The sequence below is a fragment of the Oryzias latipes genome, chromosome 11 (genome assembly GCF_053564925.1).
Source record: "Oryzias latipes strain Hd-rR chromosome 11, Olatipes_Hd-rR_3.1".
Taxonomy (NCBI): Eukaryota; Metazoa; Chordata; class Actinopteri; order Beloniformes; family Adrianichthyidae; genus Oryzias; species Oryzias latipes.
The window spans coordinates 3,959,572-3,977,845 of NC_136247.1; the positions used below are offsets into that span (position 1 = coordinate 3,959,572).

General features: G+C 40.2%; 2 protein-coding genes across 9 annotated transcripts in view; one reads left to right on the plus strand and one right to left on the minus strand.

The window, feature by feature from the left end:
• Positions 1–862: 862 nt before the first annotated feature.
• On the minus strand, positions 863–2,057 carry hsbp1l1 (heat shock factor binding protein 1 like 1). The gene is made up of 3 exons (XM_004074253.5): positions 1,906–2,057; positions 1,685–1,751; positions 863–1,179 (listed from the first exon to the last, which is right to left on the minus strand). The coding sequence occupies exons 1-3, from the start codon at positions 1,972–1,974 to the stop codon at positions 1,076–1,078; spliced, it is 240 nt and encodes a 79-aa protein (XP_004074301.1). The 5' UTR covers positions 1,975–2,057; the 3' UTR covers positions 863–1,075.
• A 3,228-nt stretch (positions 2,058–5,285) lies between these two features.
• slc66a2 (solute carrier family 66 member 2) overlaps positions 5,286–18,274 on the plus strand; it is a 35,805-nt gene continuing 22,816 nt past the window's right edge. The window contains exons 1-3 of one of the 8 annotated variants that reach the window (XM_078954545.1): positions 5,286–5,909; positions 6,503–6,636; positions 10,669–10,713. In XM_078954545.1, the coding sequence (XP_078810671.1) occupies positions 5,707–5,909; positions 6,503–6,636; positions 10,669–10,713 (382 nt within the window). In that variant the 5' untranslated portion in view covers positions 5,286–5,706. Of the gene's footprint in view, positions 5,910–6,502; positions 6,637–10,662; positions 10,714–18,274 lie in introns of all 8 variants that reach the window. The other 7 variants (XM_078954544.1, XM_020707368.3, XM_020707369.3 and 4 more) reach the window with 7 other exon arrangements.

The following is an 18,274-nucleotide window of genomic DNA, read 5'->3' on the forward strand; positions in this document are numbered from 1 at the left end:
GCAGTTTTTGGTCTGATTACATAAGAAGTTAAAACTGTTACTCAGAACTTTAGTAGATTTTTAAGTACTATATTTACCAGTTCCTGGAGTCATAACGTGAGGCAATACTTTTTTGGGGAAAGCTCCTCTTCCTTGAGTAAAACATTTAGATGCATTATGGAGGTCTACAGCAGATTTAACAGGAATGTCTGTTTGACATCAATGGAGTCGAGAACAGCAGCTCAGTTTTGCCATTTCTGAGGAGCATCTGAAGTTTTAAAACGCCCAAACTTCCACGATTGCATTCATATAGAGCTGTTAGATGCTGAAGTTTAAGTACAAATCTGATTAAACAATGAATAAAACTTGTGAAAATGCTGTTGGCAACTGCACTAAATTTCTGAAAGTGTTTCCTCCGTTTGAGTTTCTTCTGCGTCCACAGGTTCCTACTATAACCATCAGCTGTCATGCAGGAGGAGGTGTGGAGGGACATCAGTGAAGTGTGAAAAACAGACAGAGCAGGTCAGAGATTCCCTAAATGTCGCTGCAGATCTTCATGAGGCCTTCAGAAGGTCCAGAATGCGCCGCATGAACGCCGTGCTGCGCTCAGAAACTCTGTTCAGAATCAGAAATTGTCTTTCATTTTGGACCTGGAAAGGCGTTTGTCTGCCATTTCCAAGTGTAAATACTTATTTGGATTTGGGAAACCTTATACTTTTGTTGCATTAGTCATCTTTAGAGCTGAACTGCATCATTTCTGGGTGATAAAACAGGAAAACTTGGGATGTTTTTCAAACTTAAGTGAGTTTGTTTCAGCTGAACAGGTCAAGTGGGAACGGAAATGAAGTTCTGAGGCGACACCTATTCAGCCAAGACACAAAGGTTTCACAATAAACATTTTAAGTTTTATTGTGTGCGTGTTTGCATCCTTCTTTATTTACAATTGAGGGAAATTTAACAATAAAATGAAGTTATGAAAGGTAAAAAAAAATAACAGATTTACACTGGCATTCAAGTTTTGGCTGGTTTTCTTTGGCACAAACATCTGGAACATCTCAGGCTTTTCTGCAATAATGATCTGGACTGTCAGATACCATCAGATAGATTCACTGACATCTGAGGACGCCTCCATGCCAGCCTGGGACATGAGCTCCGCTACGTTCTTCTCCAAATCTTTTATGCGGCGGCCCATCTGATCAAGTGTCCCGGATAGGAAAAGTTCGGCTTGATACTTCAGTGGTTTGGCTCCAGTCAAACTGATGTTCGTTTGATTTTCACAGTCACAAAAAGAAAAAGTATTTTACTTTGAAAAACAGCAACTGCTCTTTTACTTTGAAGGTGCGAGCGTTAGCCCACAGGTAAAAATAAGGTATAAGTTATTTTCTTTAAATAAAAAAATATAAAATAAAATATTGAGTCCCAACTTGATGTACACAAAAGTAAAACAAGTAAATAAGCTTAAGCTGACAACAAACAACCAAGATTAAACTGGACCAACTAACAGATCAGTGGTAAAGACAAACAAATTTAAAAAAAAAAGTCGTTTTCTTATTTTGAAAAATATAAGCATAACTGCCTGAAACCAATCTGTGCACTTCCTGTTTGATCGCCCTCTAGCGGTCAAAAGGACAAACTTTTCCAGAAACTTGAATACAAAATTTCTATACTGAAACAAACAGGAGTTTAATGTAAACATGAAGGATATTGTTTGACTCCAGCTGTTCAGACGTCTTCTTAAATCTGTCCTGCAGCCTTCGCATAGTGGTTTCCATCTACAACGACGGAAAACTTTGGGTTAAAACTTTGTTTTCCGCCCGCAAACAAAACGTCCTCTAACTCGCCATCTAAGAAAACAAAAGATGTGTCGAAGTAGAAAAACGGCTTTGTTTATTGTTAAAAGAAAAAGTTCTATATTGAGTAACTCACTATTTCTTTCAGCTCTGCAGCAGCTCCGCCGTCTGCTTCAGACATACTTGCACTGCGCAATGTGCGCATGTCACATTTGTCAGAGACAGACACTTCCGCCCGAGTCCTTCAAAATAATGCTCACCGGTCCAACGAATGAACCAATTTCTTTCGTAATGATGAGAATTGTATAGGGGTCAGATTTTAGTACTAACATTATAGTTACTACTCCAGTCTTGCTTTGCTGAGTTTTTGATTTCTGCCACCATTCAAACAGAGGAGAGTATTTAATTATTTAATTTAGGCCCGCAGCGAATGAACATCAATCTTTGAGCAGCTCAGACTGTCGTTGGGTAAGTTTTCCAGTGTAACAAGGAAACAAAATAAAAACGCAAGACAAAGAAAACACAACTATTTTTCACACACACATACACACACACACACACACACACATACACTCTTATTGCATGTTTCACAACCTCCGAGTGCAGTTTATTATGCTGTAATAAAGGCCTGAACCTGTGATCGCTCTTACCGCTCTTAAGGCCCGTACACACCGGGACGAATATTCGCCAGGCGTTATTCGCCAGCGTTTTTCGCCACGTTTTTTGTGTTCACACCCAGGCGATTTTCGCTGACGGTGAGCCGAGCGAACATGCAATTTCCTTCCCTGACATTAGATGGCGCTTAATGTAAACAGAAATACTCCTGTACACAAGGTGGCGCTGCACAACTTTACGCTTCTTAAAGTCGCTTTTTACTCAGAAGAAGATAGCAAGTATTTACGCGCTTGTCAGAATAATACAAAGAAAACATGAATATTTCAAGCATCAGTAGCTCCAACTGGTACTTGGTTCGGGGATATTTAAGAATGTCCGTCATTATTTCTTCGCGGCAGTGTAGACGCTACTTGGCGTCTAACTTCTTCGCTGGTATGTGTGCTCAGCAAGGCAGTTTTGTGTTTGAGCGCCCCCAAGTTGTGTTTTACTGTAACTTCAGAAGCTACAGACACGTGTGCAAAAGCGCCATTCTCATTGGTCGAATAGATTTCGACGCGACGCGTCAAAAAAAAAAACGAACCCGAGGCGTTTTTTTTTTTGACGCTTTGTCGCGTGGCGTTTTTTCGCGTCGGTGTGCACACTCACATTGGTGCCCTTTGTTTAGTCACGAGGCGTTAAACGTCGGCGAAAATCGCCGGCGAAATTCGTCCCGGTGTGAACAGGCCTTTATTCACATGATTCGTCATGATATGATGTGTAGGAGGCAAGTCTGCAATTACTCAATGACGAATGTCGCGTCTTAGATCGGAGGAATCAGGGTTCGATTCCCGGATGGGAATAAACAATGGTACTGGGTGCAGTTACCATACAATGGCGAGCTATTAACATCACCCATTGAGGGCCCTTGGGCAAGACCTTAACGCTACTGCCTACCAGCGTGTGCGTGAAAGATCCCGGTGATGGTCAGACAGACCATAGGCACGCACTGGCAGCCACGCCTCTTCCATCACCAAGCATGAATGAAGAGTGAATACAACGCTGAAGTTGGCTTCCGATTCACAGCTACTGATTCATGAGTGCACTAAGATCACCTAGAACCGGCTTCTGTTCAAAAACCGCTGAACCTGGACTGCTCAAACCTGGATTAAATTGTGATACTGAAGAATACGTTTAACACAGGTTCTGATTTTATGCAATTTAAGGGTAATAGGGACAAGGGAAGGACAACCTAAAGCAAAACACCAAAACAGGAACTTTAAAGTAAATTAGGAAACAAACCAAGAAATATTGAACAGAAAACTCAAACTTAAGTCAGGGGCTCATGCTAACCCTGACCATAACTGTGTGTCTAATCTGACTTCTGTTTCCCAGTTTCTTTTGTATGTTGATGGCTGACATTTTTATGTCGCCTCGTCCAGCCTTCTTGGATTCCTGTAGACCATCATAAAAGTACCAGCTTTTGTCTGTGCCCAGTCTGTGGAATGCAACAAAATGATTTGGCGCACCCAGGTGTTATGGCCACCGGCTCAACCTGTGTAAACAAATACAATAGTACAATCCAGTATAAAAATACAAATAGAAAAATGCCAATTATTTAAACATTACATTTCCTTCCAAAATTCAATATTAGGGAAAAAACATATGATGCTAATTAAATTAAAAATAAAGCCGATTAAAACCCAATGCTGTAAATCTCCACATTAGTGCTGCATTTTACGCCTTACTTTCCACCAAGAAGTTCGATCAGATGTGGCAACGCTGTTGGTTCTTTGTCAAAGTGTTTTTGTGAAGGATTGATACCAGTAGAAGACATGGCAACCCATGCACAAAAGTACGTTTTCATGTTCTTTTTTGTTCTGTGCATGGCCCAGCACCTCTGAAAATATTAAAAAGTGAGAAAGTCCAACATTTGTTTCAAATATTTAGACTTTTCTTTGTTTGATTCTCATACATATGCTACTTTATACATACCTTTTGCATGGAAGTAGTACGATAATGTCATTGGACCACTTGTCAACATCAGCCTGTAACTTAGGTCCTCACACCTTGCAACAAAAATTTAAAATAAATATATAACATGTATGGTTACATGCTAAATAAACGATTGTTTCTGTTACAATAACAGTAAAAACAAGCAAACAGTTTGCTAAATAAGTGTATGTAAAAGTTTTATCAATAAATACAATGTACTTACACAATATATATTGAGTTGTATCTTCTTTTTGCAGTTGGACAGGCTGGATTATGACATGTTTGTACAACTTCTGTACTCACTGTGAAGGAATTCAAATCTACATGTGACCATGTTCTCCTCTGCCCCAGAAGCATCCCAGGTTGATCCTGTGAATCTTCCGATTTCATTTAGCCACAATGCTTTTCCCTGTGCCCACTCCTCATTCTTCAAAAGGTTGTAATTTAATCCAGGTTTGAGCAGTCCAGGTTCAGCGGTTTTTGAACAGGACCCGCTTCTAGGTGATCTTAGTGCACTCGCGAATCGGTAGCTGTGAATCGGAAGCCAACTTCAGCGTGGTGGTGTGAATGAGTAATGGACACAATGGAAGCGCCTTGAGCGTCTGGAAAAGCGCAGATAAATCCAATCCATAGTAGATCAAGTGTCGTCAATGTTTATGGGGTGGTTTTGGAGACATTATCTATCTCGTACCTTTCACAAAGGTGTGAAATCGAACCAAAATCATGACAAATGTCCACTTTACACTTTTTCGTATCGAAATGTTAACCCGAAGAACTCTACGTCCTTAAAAAATCTTTACACTTATCATTTACATTCATACACCCCTAAATGTATTCATGATTACCATCAACCTAGAAAAAAGTGGCATACATAAAAAAGTAAACAACGATTTTTCTTCTTCTTCTTAGAATGTGATGTTCGGTTTTTTTTCGGAGCGATGCGAGTCATCTCAATCTCACTAGTGATCTTTGGCTAGACTCATGACGTATGACGTTTACGGAAGTGTAGAAGAAAGCACGGCTGAGTGGCAGTCGCTCAGTGCAAGTATCGAGAAACTGAGTTATTTCATTGTAGATTTAAACGGTTCTTCTTGTAGATTTATGAATGTACGTCGTTTTATACAGTTGTTGACATTTCTGCGGATCGAACCGAAGCGGTTCTGAGCGGACCCGGAAAACTAAGAAACTCAATCAATCGCTCTAAAGTTGATCATCATCTCCGCCGTAACCGACCATGATGAAGGTGTGGCAGCAGCTCTTCCTGTAAACACCGGCAGCTGCGGCTCACGGATGACCGCAGAGGAACCACGAGGAACCGGGAGGATCCGGTGACAAACAGCTGCTACTGAAGATGGAGGAGGAACTGCTGGATCAGCTGGTTTCCGGGTTCGGGATCCTGGTGACCTGGGTTGCAGCTGGTGCCATGGTTTTTGGGGGCGTCGTTCCCTACGTCCCCCAGTACAGACACATCCGGCGCTCCCAGAATGCTGAGGGCTTCTCCACCTACGTGTGTCTGGTTCTGCTGGTGGCAAACATCCTGAGGATCCTCTTCCGGTCAGTAGCTCCCAGATCAGGAATCCGTTTTTGATCCCAAATGATCAGGAATCATGAATCTCTTGCTCTGAACTTCAGCAGATCATCCATCAAGGCTATGAACATCTCAGGTCCTCAAACAAACATCAGGAGTTTACAATTCCATGTTGAATTCTGAAGATGTTCATCTGAACCAGCGTGGCGTTTACTTCTGGGTTTGGACCAGTTTTGTTCAGAACCAGGAGAACTCACACTGATGTGCTCTAGACCTTTGTGTGTCCTGACACAGGGATCCACTCTCATCCATGATGTCACACCTATTTGAGTTACTTTCTTTAAAAAAAAAACATTTTTTTAAAGAGTTTTATCCTGAAATGGTTTCCGAATACCGATCAGTGGTACAGCGTCTGCCCTGAGCCTATGGGGGATTGAGGGTTTTACATAGTTGGGTCGTATCAGAGACTTTAAAAATAGTGTCCAATACCTCCCATCACCTTTGATCCTGTGAGGAACTCCAGAAATGACTTTTTTCTTTTCTTTTTTTACTGTGGTGCTTTCACTGACACCTGGACATTCTGGGATTCAGACCTTCACCTCTCTCCTCCCTCCTTCAGGTTTGGACGTTACTTCGAGACGGTGCTGCTGTGGCAGAGCATCGTCATGATCTGCACCATGCTGGTCATGCTGAACCTGTGCACCAACGTCCGCATGGCGTCCGAGCTCAGCACCAAGCGGCGCTCCTTCATAGGTCAGAGACGTTCTGTGTGAATGTGAGAGGATGAGTGCGGTGGGTGGGGTGCCAGCTCCTTCCAAACTTCAGTTCAGAGGTTCATAGTTACTTTCCTGGAAATACTCACTGAAGTAAAACATAGCAGTATAAAGGAACAGATGTACCAAAAAGTATCTGACATTTTCATGTAATCACAGCTGATTATGATATATTTTCTTTTTGGTAAAGTGAAAGCACACAAAGTACTACTGCAGGAGCAACCTTCAACTAAAGTCTGATCAGTCCTTCAAAATAAAAGTACAGTTTTTCTCTTCAGAAAAAATAGAACCTGATTCCTTTTGAGAAGAACTTTTTTTTCATTTTACCTGCAACAACAGGACAGATATCAGCTCTGTCAAGAAAATCAAAACAAGACGTCTGTTAGGAACGAAAAAAATGAAAGAAAAAGTATCTGAGTCTATGAAGCCTAACAGAAAGAATAATTTCAGTCCAGATGTGTATAAAACGACAAACTAAAGAAGGCTTTGTTTGTAGCATCTCTTCATCTCTTAAGTTCCTCACAGTTTTGCTGCTTTAATTTAAAACACAAAAGGCTTTTGATGGACTTTGTTATGATGACATTTAATGGTTAAAACAATGGAAAAGATGATTGAGTCATAACGTTCATTGTCAAATAGTGAATGTAGTTTTCCCTTTGTGGGATCAATAAAGTTCTATTCTATTTTATTCTATTCAGCACTGGAATTTAACCATCAGATATCCTTTCAAGGGGATCAGGGTCAAACCTTTGTGATTTTCTGAGAAAATAACGAAAGGAAATCTATTAAAAAGTAGGATCTGTCTTTAAAATTCCTTTTGATAATTAAGCTCCGGTTCACAAAAACACTCAAAATGCTTCACAAAGAACAAGAAAAAACGGACATTATTTTATGTTTATGATCTGATTTTCTTCATTCTGGTTTTCCATCTTATATAAGTGACCAAAGCTTTACATGAAGGAGTTTTTTTATAGATTAATGTCCACACCAACTAAGCAAAAGGCAGTTGGACAGAAAGTTTCCTACGAATGGAAGATTCAAATTTAGACTCCATCAGAACCGGCATCGGTTTGGGGGAACCTCTGCTGTGACCCACTGGAGTGTGAGAAGACAGGAACGAGGCACTGGAACATGTAATCCAACAGGAGGGAGGCCAACACAAACAGACAGAACGGGCAGCGCCTGTGACGATTCAGGATCCAGGATTCAGGATATCTCTGTTGTCATTTCAACACAAGGATAAAACTCAATTTGTGTCTCTGGCCCCGGGCCAACCGTTTCCAGAGCCATTCTGACAGGATGACATTTATGTTGATAAGAAGGAAGAAAAGATGGAGGAAAAGTTTACACAGAGGAAATTCTGCATCCCAAAATAAACACAGCTGGTAAAGGAATGACTCAGGGTCTTGGCATAATGCTTTATTATCAAAGAAGGTTGTAAAACAGAGACTCTAATGAGCACATCGGATCTCAGATGCAGCTTTTTGTGACACTGGTGTCATTTCAGACAAACTTCATAAAAGTGGAGAAAAACTAAAAGCTTAGGTTAGTTAATACAAACAGCTAACTGCTGGTTAACTCTAGTTCTGCTGTACAGTTTCTGTTTGAGTCTGTAAGACCTCTATGGATGTCTTGGTTTCCAGATTCTTGTCTTTTATCCACTGGTAAACTGTCTTGATAATGCAACGTGCTTCAAAAAATAAGGTTATTTTTATACCAGAATACTTAAACAAATCATAAAATCTTTGTTCAGGCAGAGACAGCAGTAAGTTAGTACTCAGTTTTCTCTTATTTCCCTTTTACTGTTGAACCTGACCTGGTTACCGTATATTTATCTAACAATCTGAGTAGTAAGGCTTTTCTTTGTTAGAATAAAGTTTTAGGAATTTCTTTGCATTTTGTGGTGAAATTATGCGGTTTATGTCTCTGATCTTGTTACACTTTAATAGTTCACAACATTTATAACTTTTAAAAGTTTGAAATCCGCTGACTCAGGTAAAAACAAGCTTTGAAATGTAATTAAAACACAATTTGAACCGTTTTTAAAAACAAAACAAAGATTAAACTCAATTTGCTCCATTTGTCTTTAGGGATCTTTAGTTTTTAAAACAGATATTGATAAATGGATCCATTAGTGAGAGTAAAAGCAGCGTGAAACCCACAGATACACTATTAGGGCTGTCACTAACGATTATTTTAGTAGTCATGAATTATTGTTTACATAAAGTGTTGTTCAATCTTTTCTTTTCTTAACCAAAGGTGATAGTGCTGGTGTTCAGTCTGTGGAGGTTTGCATCATGTATGGTGCATTTACACATATTGAAATCTTACATGTATAATTCATGAATTTCAATTTCACCTTCTAAAACATAAAGAGTTTAAGGTCATAGGTAAGCTTCATACTAGCACAAAAAGACATAACTGGTGTCGATGAACTTGACTGGCCTGCACAGAGTCCTGACCCCATAGAACACCTTTAGGATGAGTTAGAGCAGAGACTGAGATCCAGGCCTTCTCCACCAACATCAGTGTGTGACCTCACCAATGACCTTCTGGAAGAATGCTCCAAAACTCCTAGAAACTCTCCTCAATGTTGTGGACAGCCTTAACAGAAGAGTTGAATCTGTAAAAGCTGCAAAAGGTGGACCCACATCATATTGAACTCTATGGGTTAGAGATGTGACGGCACTTCAGTTCATGTGTGAGTCAAAGCAGGTGAGCCAATACTTTTGGTAATATTGTGTATGAACAAGACAAGACAAGTATCTAGATTGTATCAATTTTAGGAAAAAGTCAGACCTTATCAAATCGCCACAAAGCTAGTTGAATCCTCTACACGTCGGTAGGTCAACCATGTATTGGGATGTGTATCCAATCGTGTGAGAGGGAAAGATACACAACCCCAGTTTTAACCATTAACCAAGTTACTCAAATTATAAACTGACCATTCAGATCCCTCAATAAAAGCATGTGGTATTGCGTCGAGCGTTCAAAACGTTTGACAAAGGCTATTTCAGAATTACCCCACTACTTTCTAACTACTAAAAAACTACGTATATAGTGCAGGACCATGTAGTGGCCTGGATTTTAACAGCAATTCGGACACCATGCTCACTACCTTTTTTTTTTAATGTCAAATATGACGTCACTAATTTCCCAAAGTAAAAACCCAATAAATATGAATATTTTATAAAGAATATTTATTAATCCACTGTGTTCTCATGTTGAAAATGTAGATGGTTTATAAAAAATATATTTAAATGCAATTCTTTTCAAATAAAAAATCCTTCAAACTAGATGCATTGTGGTCTATATTTGACAATCTTGTGAGTATCGATGCACACTTTTCACAGAAACTGCTGGAAAATGTCTAGAGCACCCTAAAATAATGCTAAATGCCCTTTATAGCGCACAAAGTAGTGAGTATTGAGGGAATTTGGACACAACCAGATGAGCCTACCTTCAGGTTGTAGGGGATGGACGCCCAACAAGGTCACTGATGATTGGCCTGGGTGGTTGTCATAAAATATTGACTGAGATCGACTCAGACCAATCACTGCTTACTGAGGAATTCGGGTTTTAACACAGTGACGTCTGTATCGCCAAAAAAAGCCGACTGAATTTCAATGGAACCGGAACCTCACTCAGTCCAGTACTCATATACAGTCATTGGTTTCTACATATGTTCAAAACCTTCTGCTTTTACAATCTCAAAGTTCTTGAAAAGAATGTGTATTAAGCTAAATCAATCAAAATACATGTTTTTATTTTTGCAGTTTTTGTTCATTTAAGTGTTGTTTGCACTTTTTCTTTTCATGTTGAGAAAGTGAATTCCAGTTTAAAATGATGTTCTAGTGAAAAGTGTTGGATCTTCTTCTGGCTTTTAGCTTCAGAGTTTCTGAGTTAACGAGGAATTTGGAATTTTCAGGGTTCTTCGGTTACGATGACGCAAATAAAGAAAACCAGCTGTTGTTTTTTTTCCTCCCCTATTTGTGCTTTGTCGTAGTGACAGATGGTAAGGACGAGGAGATCAGAGTCCCTAAGAGGCTCTTTCTGGGTATGTACAGAACCTGCCGTGTCTGACGTGAACCATCAGTTGTAGCTCATCTGCCCCACCCTCATTATCCCTCCACCCTGACACTAACAGATCAGGACTAACTGCATTTTCCACATGTTTAATTTAAGCATGAGCCTCTCAGCAGCATGCCGTTGACGTGGAGGCCTCCTCCCCGGCTGTCCGCTGTGCACGCTGCTGTGAGTGCACGTTTCTCCACATACGCCTGGTGTGAGTCCATGGATGTCTGCTTCTTTGCATGTTTGCCCTGTGCCTTCACTTGCATGTGAGTCGTTTTGGATTTTCAGGCCGTGTCACATAGCTACTACGAACGTTTTGCGCATATTGCACAGATTGAATATGATCATACATGAATATAAATAAGAAAAACGTTGTGGTCTTTACGTGAACTTTTAACAGATGTAACACGAATGAACCAAGTTAAAACCAACGTAGAACATGAACTGTTAGTGATTATATGCAATTAATTAGTGATTTGTGCCTCAGTTACGTAATTTCAATGTGCAATTGTGCTGTATATGCGATACGAAGGTTGTACATCGGTGGTACATTCATGAAAAGTCCGTTAGACATGCGTGGAATAGGATTTCGCAAATGTCATATACAATTGCATAAGATTTGATGTAATAATTGCGTATAAACTACATAAAATACACGTAAACTGTGTTATTCCCAACACACCAAAAATTTTGAAGACCCATCAGCTGAAACCCTCGATGGACATCTGCGCACACAACTGAAATTGAATAATTTGTAAAATGGACGTGGTAGCTTTGTGACATGGCCCTTAGAAGTTGTTGGTTTGCTGTTGCGTGCTGGAAACACATGTAGACTTTTCTAACCTCTGGTGAGGTTGTCATGAAGTACAGTCATGGTATCTGGAGTTGAAATCTTCTTTCTAGAAATATTTTTCATATCATCCAAGGGGAACCGCTTTGATGAATTCTAAAACATTTCTAGAAAGAAGATTTCAAGATCTAAAGGACAGTTTAAGTCCAGATGCGATGACTTAACTTCAAGACCCGGATAAATGAGAACTTTTGTCGTTTTTGTGAGCATGCTGTCAACAAACTCGGCTCAAAATTAACTTAATCCTGAGAACCTTCTATCGGTGCTTCAATCTTCTCAGATTTTTACTAGTTTAGAGGCTTCTTTGGTTTCAACATGCTAGTTCTTTTTGTTTGAAAAAACACAACAATCTATCATTTCTTGCACCTAACCCAACAGGAAATGCCGTTGCTTAGACTTGTTGGTCACCTTTCAGCATATCCCTTCAGGGGTCGCCACTGACAATTAGCTTTCACTGATCCGCACAGGTGGTTTGCCGGTGTTTTTCACGCCCAATGTTTGGCGTTTCATCGCTGCCACAAAGTGAAAGGGTGTAAAGACATCTGAGCGGGCGTATTCAGGAACTGAGTGAGGAACCTTACAACCGCGTAGGCGCAATTCTAATCGAGCGACCCCACATTTTGCAACTGCACGACTGCAATCCTAACACAAAATCCCCCGGCGGCTGCGTCGAAAATGAATGCAATTACAACGCGGTATTCTTTATTAACAAATAACAGTAACAACTAACTACCACCTATCTAACTAATTAACTAACTATAAAGGTGTTGTAAAATGACTATGTGTGTGTGTCAGCGTGCTGTGTGTGTAGGAGGAAGGAGCACACGTGTGTTGGTGGTGCGTGTTGATTCTTCTGCAGTGGACCGCTCTCTAGCTGCTCTCTGGTACAGACATCTTCTCAGAATATTCTATATTGCCCAGTAATAAACAGACTGCAGACACTTTGTCACCTTTCCTGTAGCCATGAAGCCTGACACCCATGAAGAACGCGGGGCAGGAGGCTCTGCCTTTGTTCTTACAGACACGTAACGTTACGCTGCAAAAAATAGTTCCCAAACAAAACATGTAGTGATATTCATGGAAATCTAACAGCGCATGTTTGGTGTTACAGAGTGAAGGAGAACAGTAATAAACCCCCCCAACACAAAATCCTCCGGTGGGCGGCCGTTTCGCGCACTCAAGAACGTAAGCTTGTAATGGAAATGAAAACAATGGAAATTAGTAATTAGAACGCAATAAATTTCCTCGCGAGACGGAAAATTCTGTTGTAGAATGAGCAGCAAAGATGAATGCGTTTAATGCGTTTATTATAGTTCCAATCACGCACCATATGCAGAACTTTAAAAAAAAAGCCAAAAGTGCGGTGATGCGGTTATCGTCACACCCCCAGCGGTGATCTTGCGCTCTTTGTGGGAGCGAAAAATACAAAAAGTTCTTCTCGATATAGTTACCAAACTCATGACTGAGATGTTCCATTTTCATGACGTCCTTTAAGGGAACTGCCGAACACACCTCCGCTCCTCTTAAGATGCGGCCCATCCTGTTTACGACCCTACGTGGGCCCAGAGAACCCGAAAACCCACAGCACCAGTACGGGTGACTAAGGCTTAAGGAGAGTGAGGCTGTTATAAAGATTGCTTTATTGATGCTGTAATCCTTTACACCTGCATTACACCGGTCCATTAAATGGCATATATTGCTCACTTTTCCAGAACGCACCAGGTTGGGATGGTTTTATTTTTCCCCCCCCATGTCCTCTGCTGACCTTTTTCTCTACTGCAGGGGTCAGGTTTTTCACTCTAGTTACATCTTTTTTTGGTGTTTGTGGGTTTTTTACCTTAAAAAGTCTAATGGAATGAAAAGAAATGTTTCATTACAAGAAGCTTTATGAGGTATCAAGATGAAAACTTTCATTCTGATGGCTGGTTAAAAAGAATGTCAGATGGATTTTTGTCCTAAAAAGCAAAACTGGGAAAATTTATGTTGTAAAATCTAATAAATCTGTACATTTCTTTTACTCTTCTTCATGAAGTGAACTGCTGAGCTGCTGTCTTAAGTCTTAACAGTAGGTGGCAGTAGTGGATAGTAAATAGAGAGCTTAAAGAAAACTGCAAATGTCCTTAATATGTCATAACTTTAATGCATTCTGGGAAATAGTTTGGCTTTCACGTCATTTGTGCTCACCCATAATAAATAATGGCAAAAAGGCAGAAGCCGTTTTCATGGCCACTCTGGTTTCTATAGCAACATGTGCTCTCAGAAGCTCTCATAATTGCAGCCACATTATCCCTGCAGGCAGCTCCATCTAGCAGCTGGATGTTTGTGCCCAGATGAAAAACTTTAAAGAAAACTTCCTGGGAAAGCCTAATAATGAGTCTTGATAGTTGACTATGAACATTTTCTGCAGAGTCAATGTTCAATTGCGGGCTGTAACTTAGTTTCTGTCTTGTGAACGGCCTTGTGTCTCGTAGTTTTTGGACAGGATGAATGGTTCAGCAGCTTGTAAAGCCTACTGCAGCCTTAGAAGGACATTAGATCATTCAGTTGTGTCACCATCCGGACTTCTGGCAATCGCTCAGATGGAGATAAAAGTATTAATGAAAAAAAATGACTTATCTGTGGGGAAAGTTTTGACAGCAGCTGAGAGGAAAGTTTCTCCAATGTTTAATGTCTATTAGAGTCAAATATTTATTTTCAGGACCGAAAGGTAAAAAGTGATTGGATTTTTGCAGGAGCTCCGGCCGTATAAAACGAATTAGTGTCAGCAAACCATAAAGCACGAGTGGATGATGGGAAAGCTGGATGGAAATGTTACAGCCTTTGTGTTCTCACTCAGCAGGCAGCCGCTCCAGCCTTTACAGCCACTTTTTTCCTCTTCAGCTTTATTCAGGTTCTTCTGCTGCAGCTGGAAATCCCAGCAAGTGAACAGACTTTTTTGAAGCATCTGTTCCAGTCACAGCATCTAAAAAGGAAATGCTACAGGGAGCCGTTCAGACTGGAAACATTCGTGCATATATTATTATTATTATATATATTATACATATATGCTCTTTTGGCAAAGATATCCATTTTTAAAAACTTTCTATATCCTCTTTCTTCTTTGCTTGCTAGGGATGTTAGTTTTTGGGGTTCTACAGTTCAATTTAGTCAACTTTCAATCACATCCATTCATTTTCCAAATCTGCTGAATTCCCATTTGGGGTGACGTGAATGCAGGAGCCTACCCAGTCACTGTAGGGTAAAGGCGTGGTACCTACTTGACAATTGGCCAGTCCATTGCAAGGAAACTTCAATGACAATGAAGTTTAAAAATGGTTAAAAACGTACTATACTGTTTGATACGTACAAACAAGTAATGTTTATCTATTGTTTATTGATAAAGAGTTTACCATCTCAAAGCGTTCAGGTACCTTTACTCTTCCTGCTCTGCCAGATTCAGGCCCCCTTTTTTCCCTCCTCCTGGGTCTTTCGAAGTCGTCTGCCCCGTCTTTCCCTCTGAGCCTTAATCTTTTGCGTTCTTTGACATTCTTCTTTCATTCTCACTCTAAAAATAGAGCTAAAAAGCTTGTCTTTGAGTTTGATCGACAACATTTTTTCTACACAAAGAGACGTGAAAGCGGCCACTTCCTCCCCTCATGGAATTTGTGGAACTGGACACACCAACAATCGATGGGACAAGTGGAGGTTAGCGTGTCCATCCCGGTTGTTCTTGGAAGATGAAAACTTATTTGAATGTTTGATAATAAGATTTCTGGCACTGAAAGACTTTTGATTTATCTAGTAGTTTTGAAGCAACAAGAGAAACATTGGGCAGTTAAGATCTTGGTTAAGACAGTCACAACCCGACCAAAATCTTCAACAGGGCCATGTGCTCGCGGCCTCTGAGCGGGTGTGGAAAATGGATGACATCTTGGAAACAATTTCTCCACTGATCAGAGGCAAAATGATCATAAGAAAACTGAATTCACCAAATCAAGTTTTTTGTCCAAGAAGTTTCTCAAAGACTCTGTCAGACCAGTCAAGGGCACAGCTGGCCGATAGAAAGATAAGTCTGCTGCTACCAAGGAACTCCTATTTAATCTGACTTTTCTTGGCGGAGTGTGTTTTGCCCTTGGGTTTTCAATACTATCTGCTCTAGAGAGTGATGTTTACTTTGTATGTGAAGGCAGGAACATGCTCAGCTCCTCTTGCTTTCAGTTTTCTAACACCCCAATGCTGGAGCTGGTAGCACCTTGCGGCATGATGCTGGGGCCCCAATACCATGCCCCCCCATGTCACATGCATCTGTTTTGTACTGTGATTTTCTGTATAAGTGGGGTCTTGTTTTCTTCAGCCATACTCTGCACCAATAAGAGCAGAGTGCAGCTAAAAGTCTGTTTGCCATCACTGTTCTCCTCGTGTATTTTTCTCCTTCATTGTTGTCATACATGTTGCAATACCAACAAAGACAACTCATTAAGGCTTTTGTGAAGGCTTTGGGTAACCTTCATGATGCAACCGAATCAGTTCTTGTCTTCTGTCCTGAAATTCAACTCAAAATAGAAAAACGCAGTAAATTGGCTGAAGTGGTGGTGGAAACAAATATGACAACACTACTGTCACTTTGTGTGCAACATGAGAATAAACATACCAGAGCCAAGGACAAATGGATTAAGGACTGGAATAAGATGTTTTGAACAACTGCTATGTAAAGAAACCCTGTGATGGGTGGTTTCCAACATTTGTCATGGTTGAATTCTGTTTCAGTGTTGGCTGGATTCCCGTATCACAATCTTTTTGGTAACTGTTTCACAGCACACGTCTCTGTAAGTTAAAGCTGGTTCAATGTGTTGGTTGAATTTATCAGTAAATAAAACACTAATTGTGTTGCAGGCAGCTTCTTCATGCAATGAAATAATGAATATCACCTTGAGTTATATAACTAAAGCAATGATTGGAGGATCAGTATAATGGTGGAAAGCAAAGAAGAGAAGGTGCTGTTTCTCTGGTCAGTCCTTACTTCTGTCCTGCAGTGGTTTCCTCTTCTACTGTCATTGGATTTGACAGTTCAAATATTAGTTACCTTCCAGAAGAGGGAAGCTCTAACATTTCAGAAAAGCTGCATAAAGATCTTTCCTCCTGCTCTGTTTTGTCAGTCTTTTATAAAAATGTTGTTGCTTTTCTGGTGGATGTTTTTTGTGAGGTGGTAAAGATTTTCTGGAGTACTTCCAGTGAATCTGTCCAGGGCTTTGCTGAAGTTGTCAGAGAAGAGTTGAAAAACTAGTAATTGAAATCTCCAACTGTGACCCTTGTCTTCCCACACATGTACTGCATTGCTGTGAGTGTTTGAGCAGAGAAGTTGGGCGATCAAAAGGAGAGTTCAGTGTGTTCCCACACACTGCCACCACTGCTGCCACAAAGTGTGTGAAGTCCATCGCTGCCATCAGCGTCTCTGTGCTCAGGAACATTTTTAGTTTCAGCGGATTGGCTCACAAGATTTTTGTGTTCATTTGTTTTATGCCTTTTTTTAGAATTGTGTTGATGAAGCAGAAAGTCTTCCGTTGATTAAAATGTATCAACCTATTTTGATAACTGCAGTAAAGCACACAGTGGAGCATAAAAGTAATTTTTATCACTAACTCTGCAAGTTGTTCTTCTTTAAAAAGCTGAGTTTGGTTCATGACAGAAACAAAAAAATAAAATAAAGGATCCAGGATCCAAATCACATTGTTTGTTTTTTACATAGTTTATTCTTAAAATGGAGCAGAAAAAACAAACATTTAGTCAATAACAAAAGTTCAATGACAGAGGTCAAATGTTTTCTTGTAGATCTTCAGCTGGTTTTCACACACTGTAGCTCCAGTTTTGGTTCCTGTAAGCTGTAATGTTCTAGGGCTCTTAGTGGAAAACAGACTTTCAACTGCCTCTGCATATTCTCTATTGGCTTGAGGTCCAGAGAGTGACTAGCTTCAGAACCTTGAAACTCTTAGCCTCTCCTTGGTTGCCATGGGGATGGGTTTGGATCATTGTCATGCTGGAAGATCCAGCCATGTTTCATCTTTAATGGTCTTACTGACGGAAGACGGTTTTTATCCAAAATCTCACCGTACATGGGTCCCTTCATCCTTTTCTTCATACATACCAGTCATCCTATCACATCCAGTCCTCCTCCGGATCATTCAATGGAGAACTTTAGCCGGGGCTGGAATAGGCCTGCACAATAAATCCCAAACTTATCGTTGTCGTGATATCAAGCTGTGTGATATGCTTATCGCAAAAGACAGCAAAAATTCAGATAAATGGTTACCTTAAATGTGCCAAAACAATCTTATGGCAGCTTGACGTATTTAACGAATCAAATAAATGTATGCATTCGACCAATCGGATGGACCCCTTCATGTTGTTGACTAAGTGGATCCATCCCTTTTATGTTGGATGTTCGCCTACTATGAAGACGAGGGTCATTTGGAGTATAATTTTAAGTCATGTGGACTCTTGTTTGAATTAAATTAAACTGTTGCAGTGAAATGGAAATATTGTTTTTTTTTTTGTTTGTTTTGCTATTTATTCAGATATCGCAAGTTACATTGCGATATTGACCACTAATATCGCAAATGGCGAGTTTTTCTCATATCCTGCTGCCCTAGTTTGGACATGTTCTGGTTTAAGCTGGAGAATCTTTAGAGCTCTGCAGTTTTTGAATCCATGAACACGT

Bases quoted from the DNA above. Each gene is read 5' to 3' on its own strand.
- hsbp1l1 (XM_004074253.5), bottom strand. From the start codon at position 1,974: ATGCGCACATTGCGCAGTGCAAGTATGTCTGAAGCAGACGGCGGAGCT. The intron at 1,752-1,905 runs GTGAGTTACTCA...CCGTCGTTGTAG, and splicing joins CTGCAGAGCTGAAAGAAATA to ATGGAAACCACTATGCGAAG. The intron at 1,180-1,684 runs ATATCCTTCATG...TATCCGGGACAC, and splicing joins TGAACAGCTGGAGTCAAACA to TTGATCAGATGGGCCGCCGC.